At 39.9% G+C, this 10,148-nt stretch overlaps 1 protein-coding gene across 2 annotated transcripts; it reads right to left on the bottom strand.

Annotated features, from left to right (window-relative positions):
* Positions 1-276: 276 nt before the first annotated feature.
* LOC133735216 (uncharacterized) lies at positions 277-2,423 on the bottom strand. 2 transcript variants are annotated; one of them, XR_009858847.1, is made up of 4 exons: positions 2,261-2,423; positions 2,073-2,150; positions 584-1,900; positions 277-501 (listed from the first exon to the last, which is right to left on the bottom strand). XR_009858847.1 is itself a non-coding variant. In XM_062162628.1 (2 exons), the coding sequence occupies exons 1-2, from the start codon at positions 2,418-2,420 to the stop codon at positions 1,975-1,977; spliced, it is 336 nt and encodes a 111-aa protein (XP_062018612.1). In that variant the 5' UTR covers positions 2,421-2,423; the 3' UTR covers positions 1,966-1,974. The 2 variants fall into 2 exon arrangements, 1 of the variants encoding a protein (XP_062018612.1); XM_062162628.1 differs by lacking the exons at positions 277-501; positions 584-1,900 and having other exon boundaries at positions 1,966-2,150.
* Positions 2,424-10,148: the final 7,725 nt, after the last annotated feature.

The following is a 10,148-nucleotide window of genomic DNA, read 5'->3' as shown; positions in this document are numbered from 1 at the left end:
ATACTATTGACTGACTTTGAACAAGACAAGAGCAAAACTATTAAAGCCATTGTGTATCATTTCATTAGACAACAGAACATATTATTTTTTTGTTGTGTTACATCTTGTTAGACAATTGAATATGTTTAATAAGTATTGTAGATAGATGATTCAGACAACAGATTTTTCTTTTTTTTTTTCTTCATGTTCATTTGTTAGACAATGGTTTGCTGTTGCTTTTGAATTGTCTGAGATATAAGAGAAGACATACATTCTGTACAATTGAACAACACATCCTTGATTCCAAAAATCATTTCATTCCATCAGCAATATTCATCTCAACATTTACATAGGAATTAACATTCCCTAAGTGCATATAAATACATAGAGCAGGAAAACATAAAACTTGTCCTTATTTATCACAGCAGCATTCTCGAAGTCCTTGATGCCCTTTGGCAGGTAAGATGTCACCTTGGCAACTATTTGCTTATCTGTCAGTACTAACAACTCATTGGCACGATACTGCACAAGAAAAATGGATCAAACAGAAGTCCGGTTGAACTTATGAAGTAACTGATCAATAAACAAATCACAACCAATGCACCAACACAAAGTAAAACCAAGCAATCTTCCACTCAAGAAAGCTCCAGAATATCACTTAAATGTCCACTCATGGACTACCTGAAAACAACAAGAGTATAGGGAATGAGCTTCACAAGCTCAGTAGGTACGACAAAACAATTTTTATAACTAAGTTTCTAACCCAGCATGCACCAGAAAGTGAAAGACAGAAAGCATGCTTTTAATTACTTTTTAGCATCAGAAAAATAACTACAAATTGAGGTTAAAGCTCAACAGTTGCTTCTGCACTTGTGAAAGAAAACCAGAGATCCAAAGTAATATAAATTGACAAGGAAACACTACTCAAATATAACATTGCAGCTGAAGATGTCAATTATTTATCAACTTGAATAAGTCACTTTGATTTTAATAACCAAAAGAGAAGAAGGCTGAAATTAAAGAACACTTGTCAGCAAGTCCAGTAGATAAAGAAAACTCATTTGAAATTCACAACATGACATAAGAAAGTAACCTTGTGTATCATAAATGAAATTTCTATCTACTTTCTCATAGCTTCCATGAATTAAGTAGCCAGACTGCAGAAAGTAGAAAAGTAGGAACTATAACAACTATTTATCGAATTTTGAAACTTCTCTTATTATGTTGCCATCTTCCTACTAGGTTAATGAGTTGTAGGACAGATTCAATTCATAACAACTAACAAATAGGAGGTATACGTTGCACAAATGTGAAAGTTAGGTAATCTATACCCGATGTATATCAACCGGTCCACCATTTTTTGTAGCCACCATCGGAAGCCCGTGTGCTGCCGCCTAAATGATACAAAAATATATATTGGATGGGAGAATTGTCACTTTATGGAGAAGACAAAGATCACAGCAAAAGATGGTATGCAGTAAATACTAACCTCAATCAAGGTTAGCCCAAATGGTTCCACTAATGCTGGATTTATGAAAACTCCCTGCCAAGGTTTAAAACCTTTAGAACAGAATATATTTGTTAAACCCTATGTATATTTCTATCTAAAACATCAACTAAACCTTCGTTTTTGCTGCAAGCCGTTAAATATCTGGAACATCTGATTGCTTGTGATGCTTTGGATAGGCCACTTGCCCATAAAGATCGTACTTATCAATCATTTTCAACACTGTAGTAAGCACACTAGCATTTCCAGTAGACATTTCATCTATATAGTCCCTATTCCCCATTATCAATGTCTGTGTATAAGAGTATTAGTAAGCTATCCAAATATATAACAACACAGCTGAATAGTATAATCAAGTTATTGAATGGGTCATGAAGTGAAGGTCTAGCTGTGTCTTTGAATGGGTCTCCCACTCTGCAAAACAAACAAGAGGATATCATTTTTGAGAATTCAGAGACTGGTAAATGATTGACAGAATATTAGATAAATCATAATGACGAAAACAATAAGAACTTGGTCAAATCTACTGCCACAGTACCACTAGACATCTCCAAATTAACAGAAAAAGGAGGACAGCAGGACTTACATGTCTCCTGTAATTGCAGCCTTATGACAATCACTTCCTTTGCCTCCGGATAGTATCCAAATATCCGGAACGCAATACCTGCAAGGGATTCAAGCAATAATTATTCCTTCATGATCTAATTAATATGGAAGCAACAACAAACTTATCTCCACTCCATGCCCAAATTTATAAAAACATAATTGACCCACCAACTGCTATAGGTGAAATAATAGCCAAGGCACCAGGTTTTATCATCTCCCTCAAAGATGCAGATGCTACAATAGCAACACAACGTGCATAATCTGGCTTCTCCTTATATTCCTGCAGCAACATGTTAGAAAAGGCATTACTAAAAGGAATGCAAAACATCAAAAATTCACACTAAGAACCTTTAACATGAAAAAACCATCACGCCTGAAAGTTAGAAGTCAGTTCATGAAACATGTATTTAGACTGAGTTTATAAGGTTACCTGCAATGTACAAACTGAATCGGTTGCTGACAATATGGCACCAACAGCTGCACACATAGGAAAGCAGTAAAGTTCAAAAACGACAATCACAGAACCATCAATATGCCACAAGATTGGAACATGCACAAAAGCAATTGAAAAAGATCAGTTATAAGCAATGACTTTTCACTTTGTAAAATTCCACCCTTCGGTGCTCTACAAATATGAATTAGTATCACTGGGACCAATAGCCTGCAATCCTTTATTGCCAAAAGTTTTTCAGCTATCAGTTTGTCCAATAATGCACCCTAGTACACAAATCATTGAAAGCATAACAAGCTTGTATGTTTAGGTCAGTAACTGCTCATTTTCTCTGCATCATATCCAAAAAAGACTTGTATGTTCATGAACCCTCGCTTGTCACACAGCCTCCCATAATCTTAAAGACATATCCCTTAAATTCCTGTTTCACAATTTAAAGTCTTTCAAGATAGAGAACTCAAACAAGGGTCATTCAAATGACAAAACAATGCCAGGTTTCATACCTCTCCAAAGGCATCTCCACTCAATTCCTGTGAGTTCCTCTTGTCAGAAAAGGCACTCCTGCATCCAGAACATAAGTATGAACATTTATATAAACAAGAAAGTACACATCTTTATAAACATCATAGCCCATTCACAACTATATACATATAAAAATTTGCTAATCCGTGTACAAGATTATAAATTAAACATGCATGAAAGCTTGTTTAAAACATAACAGTATAACTCTTAATTCTACAACGAATTTGATACACAAAGCTAATATCAAACTATGAAGAGCACATCACTTAGCCAAACACAAAAGCCTCTTGAAACTATAAACACAATGGCTACAGAAAACTAAAATTAATACTGGAAATGAATGATGTAAACAAGAAAGCCATTTCACACAAAACCGAAATCGATAAAAACATTACAGTTTATGGTCGTCATCGATCTCCAACTTCTTCTGGCAACCGGTGGTGAGGTTGGCGATGTTGAACTGCAAAACACAAACGAAGGAGGTTAGATCAGCGATACCCAGGAAGAGGAGAGAGAGAGAGAGAGAGGAGAAATCGAACAGAGAAAAGCCTTCATCTTGGTGGCCGCAACAGAGAGAGACGCTGAAAGTATCAGAATAAGAATCAAATAGTTACCTGCACAGGCGGAGATGAGGAAATGGGCGACGACCATTGCGGCCAAGGTCGAGTCCGAGGAGGTGACCGTGGTGATGGGCTCTCACACTTCTTCAACACCAGATGCACATTCTTCCTCAGATCTGAAGGAATTTGAAAAAAAAAATCAGAAACAAGCTCCAATTGAGTTTTGGGGGAGATGAGAGAGAAGTACTCACTCACCTGATGACCAGATTCCTTTACACCAATGGGACGGCATTCAGCGAGGATGAAGGCGGAGAGGGCGAGGGAGAGGTAGAGAGAGAGAGAGAGAGAGAGAGAGAGAGAGAGAGAGAGAGAGAGCATGAGGTTTGTGTAGGGAAACGCCATCGGAAATTCGAAGGTGGAAGCTGAAAGTATCAGAATAAGAATCAAATAGTTACCTGCACAGGCGGAGATGAGGAAATGGGCGACGACCATTGCGGCCAAGGTCGAGTCCGAGGAGGTGACCGTGGTGATGGGCTCTCACACTTCTTCAACACCAGATGCACATTCTTCCTCAGATCTGAAGGAATTTGAAAAAAAAAATCAGAAACAAGCTCCAATTGAGTTTTGGGGGAGATGAGAGAGAAGTACTCACTCACCTGATGACCAGATTCCTTTACACCAATGGGACGGCATTCAGCGAGGATGAAGGCGGAGAGGGCGAGGGAGAGGTAGAGAGAGAGAGAGAGAGAGAGAGAGAGAGAGAGAGAGAGCATGAGGTTTGTGTAGGGAAACGCCATCGGAAATTCGAAGGTGGAAGATCCGAGGATTACATGGGTAGGTGAATTTGGGTGTTTGCTATGATGGATAGAGAGGGAGGACGAGAGAGACGGGCTTTGGGAGAGTTTTTTTCATTTCTTTTTTCAGCTCAATCTCGTGGGTTTTCATAGCAAACTTCAAAAAGAGGGAAATTAGAATTTGAGCCAAAAATAATAGCGGGGTCTTCAAATTTTTTTGGCATTTACGGGGCACATCAAAAACGCGCCGTAAAAGATTAAATTGGAAAGATCCATGAGAGAATATTTTGACATCCATAAATAGACCCCCTACCCATGAGAGTGTGGGAGCTGAAAGATCGAAAAAAGTGAATTGCCAAGGACCAGTTAAGAGCATATTTGTTTTATGTTCTATTTAGGGTATTGAGTTGACCGGGTAGATCGAGGTCCAAACGAAGGCGGAAATTGCTGAAATTTCTACCACTAACATATATTTATATGCAAATAACATCCAGCGGTGCATTTTAAAAAATTCCATTTCGTCCCCCATTTTGCTCATGGAGGGTAACAAGCCTAATAAACTAGTTATACTACATTACAAGACATATAAGGATTATGTGCGATCCAAAAATTTTGAAATGAAAATCGATCAATCGGAAAATTCTTATATGTACGTTTATACAATAGTGATAGGTATTGTGTAAAGAAATTAGGCCGATCCGCCGTGAATAAGGCACCTAACGGAGCGGTCAACGCTTTGCACAAGCAAACTTCCCTAAGGGGAGCGGCACCATGCGCGGACAAACGTTGCGGAATTTTGACATCCATAAGTAGACCCCCTACCCATGAGAGTGTGGGAGCTGAAAGATCGAAAAAAGTGAATTGCCAAGGACCGGTTAAGAGCATATTTGTTTTATGTTCTATTTAGGGTATTGAGTTGACCGGGTAGATCGAGGTCCAACCGAATGCGGAAATTGCTGAAATTTCTACCACTAACATATATTCATATGAAAACAACATCCAGCGGTTCATTTTAAAAAATTCCATTTCGTCCCCCATTTTGCTCATGGAGGGTAACAAGCCTAATAAACTAGTTATACATTACAAGACATATAAGGATTATGTGCGATCCAAAAATTTTGAAATGGAAATTGACCAATCTGAAAATTCTCATATGTTTATATAACATTGATAGGTATTGTGTAAAAAAATTAGGCCGATCCGCCGTGAATAAGGCACCTAACGGAGCGGTCAACGCTTTGCACAAGCAAACTTCCCTAAGGGGAGCGGCACCATGCGCGGACAAACGTTGTGGAATTTTGACATCCATAAGTAGACCCCCTACCCATGAGAGTGTGGGAGCTGAAAGATCGAAAAAAGTGAATTGCCAAGGACCGGTTAAGAGCATATTTGTTTTATGTTCTATTTAGGGTATTGAGTTGACCGGGTAGATCGAGGTCCAAAAGAAGGAGGAAATTGCTGAAATTTCTACCACTAACATATATTCATATGCAAACAACATCCAGCGGTTCATTTTAAAAAATTCCATTTCGTCCCCCATTTTGCTCATGGAGGGTAACAAGCCTAATAAACTAGTTATACTACATTACAAGACATATAAGGATTATGTGCGATCCAAAAATTCTGAAATGGAAATTGACCAATCTGAAAATTCTCATATGTTTATATAACATTGATAGGTATTGTGTAAAAAAATTAGGCCGATCCGCCGTGAATAAGGCACCTAACGGAGCGGTCAACGCTTTGCACAAGCAAACTTCCCTAAGGGGAGCGGCACCATGCGCGGACAAACGTTGTGGAATTTTGACATCCATAAGTAGACCCCCTACCCATGAGAGTGTGGGAGCTGAAAGATCGAAAAAAGTGAATTGCCAAGGACCGGTTAAGAGCATATTTGTTTTATGTTCTATTTAGGGTATTGAGTTGACCGGGTAGATCGAGGTCCAAAAGAAGGAGGAAATTGCTGAAATTTCTACCACTAACATATATTCATATGCAAACAACATCCAGCGGTTCATTTTAAAAAATTCCATTTCGTCCCCCATTTTGCTCATGGAGGGTAACAAGCCTAATAAACTAGTTATACATTACAAGACATATAAGGATTATGTGCGATGCAAAAATTTTGAAATGAAAATCGATCAATCGGAAAATTCTTATATGTTTATACAATAGTGATAGGTATTGTGTAAAGAAAAGTCAAACCCTAACTAAAGTCAGCTATTCATTGTATCGAAAAAAAAAAAATCTAAAACTCAGACGACATCAAATAAGGTGCATTGTCTGAAACTCATGTAACAACAGACAAATTAAAAACCATTGTCTGAACCACTTAAATCAGACAACATCTTTCCGTAGCCATTGACTTAAAAGATATCAGACAACAGACATCTAAAATAAAATAAAACAGTTGTGTGACTGAAAATAATCAGACGACAGCAAAAATAAACCATTGTATGACTGAACCTTGGACCACATCACATAATAACTGTTGTCTGAATTGATTCATTCAGACAACATCAAAAAAATGAACCATTGTCTGAAATGATTTTGCACGGCAGCCAAGAAAAAACTATTGTTGGATTCGAAAACTTAGACGACAGAATATTTCTTGCTGTCGTCTGATTATTTCAGACGACAGTTAAAATGTTTGCTGTCGTCTGATATGTGTTGTCTGATTCCGAAATTGGTGTAGTGGGAAGAAAAATAATGAAAGTGGAGTATGAAAGTGATTTGTAAAATATGGAAAAGATAGAGAAATGATGAAATGAAAGCAAAGCATGAAGGTGTAGAAACATGGAAGTGATGATGATCTATTAAAGAGATTGTAGTAGAAAAATATATTCAAGGAAAAGAAGAAAAGCATCTAGCTTTCTTCATGTGGGTAGGAAACATGAACATGTGAATATTGAGCTGGTTTTAGGTCAGTTTCTGCCCCTTTATTCCTTCAATTATTTCTCCAACAAGCCTTTAGAATGAGCCTTCGACTTCTTCATAAAAAAATGTTCCACTATGAGTTTAGATCATCCTGACAAATTTTCAGAGCTTTATTCCATGCGGTTGGGCTGGAAATGCTGCTGGACCTCTTATAGGTCCAGTTTTCCAGTTTTGCTACTGTAGAAAATTGGACTGATTGTTTGAAAGCCTTCCACTCAAAACTAGCTTTGGAACTCTTCATAAGAAATGATCCTTGGGCTTTCTAGATTTAATCTGGAAAGTTTTAGCTCATTTAGATTTCATTTGTTTAGTCTGCCGCCCCTCCTTCCTTGTTTAGCTCGGTTTCTCCTAGCCGAAGTAGGAAAATGTGCTAAAGTTAACTTTTCATGCTTCCATGCTTCCATAGTAGGCTTGCTTTAGCCTCTAAATATATATTTCGAACTTGTCGACAATATATAGCTTGAGCCACTGACATTGGCTCAATTTCTCCAAGACGTGCCTTGTCAGGCCAAAATGCTCATTTTGGGTCCAAACATTGCCCCCCAGACCTCGAAGTCAAAGGTCTTCGTCTTGACTGAAGGGGTCTTGAATCAACACTACTCTTATAATGTTGTTGCTCCAAAGCCACTTGTAGTGGCTTGACTGTTTCCATATAGGCCTCTAAATAGGCCATAAAGCTTGAATGCCACTACTGAATTGCCTTTGTCATGAACTAACGCTTCCTTTGCCAACTTTATTGCCCCCTAGTTTTGATTTGGCGAAACTTGGGCAGGTTGTAGGAGATTAGAACTTTAGCGTGCCCCCCATGCGAAAGAGACTGCTTTTGATCATGAATGAGGATCCTTCTCTTCCTTGGTGGCAGTTTCGCCATGTGTATAGCAACAAGTATCTGCCTTGTTCGCTGGCTTTCTGTTGATTTTCTCAAATGTAAGTGTTGGAGCCGCTTTCCTGGCTAGATCAAGGCCTATAGTACTTGGCGAAATAAGATGCAGAATAGCAAAATCCTTCGCAAGTCTTATGCCGAAGAGGATGATTGGATCCTGGTTATTGACATCATGACATGTGACCAAGTGAAACCACCATATCTGCTGCAACTTTAGTATCTAAAACCGCATCGGTTTTAATCATGTTTTATTTAAAAACTTCAGGCCACTATGCTGGCCCTACGGTGGTAGGAAAAGGTGGAATATCTTCACTGTCGCCTTAGATGCGATTCTCAAGATGGAATAATGGCTCATTAATTATTAACTAGGGTCACTCATTGGCCCGGCTAATAAACTAATCTCCAAAAATATCTGAGCTATAAATCAAAGTGTAATGGAGAAGTATCTCTACTGTCGTCTTAGATACGATTCTCAAGATGGAATAATGACTCATTAATTATTAACTAGGGCCACTCACTGGCCCAGCTAATAAACTAATCTCCAAAAATATCTGAGCTATAAATCAAAGTGTAATGGAGAAGTGTTCCTCACAACCTAGAAATGGCATCCAAGAAACCATTCGTTATCGATCAGGCAGATGAAATCACTGAGAAAGCCGCATTCACCTGGCGGACTAACATGAGTGTTCGATGTAGAAGTCAGACCGGATAGGAGAGAAGTCGACTGATGGGCTTTGGTGGTGGTGATAGTCAAGCGAGTCTGGGTCCCACACCTCGCGATCGTTTGCCAGATGATGCTATGGCCTATTATGGGTTTCCCATCCGCCGTCCCATAGCGGCTCTTCGGCGGTCTCCTGCCGATCTTGGAGGTTGGGGCCAGAAACATCATAGAGTCAAAATTGGTTTCTGGCCCTCAATCCAACTTCCTGATGTAGCCTGGTACAATGAGGTTCGTGCCCGAGATTTGGCTCGCTGGCGCGCAGTAGGCATTGCGGATGCTATTGACTTATGTCTTCAAATTCCCGGCGGCCTTAATCACGCTCCTCTCGCCGCGGCATTTTGCTTATGGAACACCGCCAGCAACACTTTTGATTTCCGCTTTGGGCAGATGAGTATTTCCTTATTGGATATTCTCGCTATCACGGGCCTACCCATCCACGCGGCACCATATGTTCAAGGCCAATTTGATGACGAGAAATTCCCGCTGCAGATGACTTAGACTGGTCGCAGCATTCATAGCAGATCTTTCCCGTCTTGGCGAAATTACTACCGCGGACATCATGACGAAACCGGGGGAATTGCCTTCCTCGAGTGGTGGCTCTGTAAGTTTATTTTCTGTACTTCTACTGGTAAACCAACTGGCACTTGGTCCTCTTTGGCCACTGCTCTTTATAATGGCACAGTCGTTGGCCTTGGTCAACCGGTTCTGGGTTCGCTTTATCGAGCCCTTTATCAAGTCGCTATGCATCCATTCGAAGTCCAATCCTCAGGCCCCTTCTGGATTCTGGATTTCTGGCTCCAGACTTATTTCCCCCATTTTCGCCGACCAGACGTGCCAGCAGTGCCTCCAAATGACGTTCTGTTGGGCCGGTGGCTCTGCCACGAGGGAAGGTATGAATCTCCGGCATTTTCCGAGTGTTTCTCGTTTTTGTATCTTTTGGATGAGATGCCGGATGTGAAGTTGGTGGTAAATAGAAGATTCCCCGCGATATTGGCAAATGGGTTTCTTCCTCGCCCGGGTCATCGCGAAGAAGCTATGATGATGTTTCGCCGCACTATTTCTTGCTCTGACATTCAATTGGCCACGGATGAACTAAGTTACGAACTTTTTGCACCCAATCACTTTGCTCGTCAATTTGGGTTGGCCCAGTTGGTACCCTGGCCTCTGGTTGATTCTGCCAATTACTAC

Source organism: Rosa rugosa, chromosome 1, assembly GCF_958449725.1.
Source record: "Rosa rugosa chromosome 1, drRosRugo1.1, whole genome shotgun sequence".
NCBI lineage: Eukaryota > Viridiplantae > Streptophyta > Magnoliopsida > Rosales > Rosaceae > Rosa > Rosa rugosa.
This window is presented reverse-complemented; position numbering and strand designations above follow the sequence as displayed.

Excerpts from the sequence above, each read along its gene's own strand:
- LOC133735216 (XM_062162628.1), bottom strand. The coding sequence starts at position 2,420 with ATGTTTTGCATTCCTTTTAGTAATGCCTTTTCTAACATGTTGCTGCAG. Across the intron at positions 2,151-2,260 it reads TATTTCACCTATAGCAGTTG|GTATTGCGTTCCGGATATTT; the intron begins GTGGGTCAATTA and ends AATCCCTTGCAG.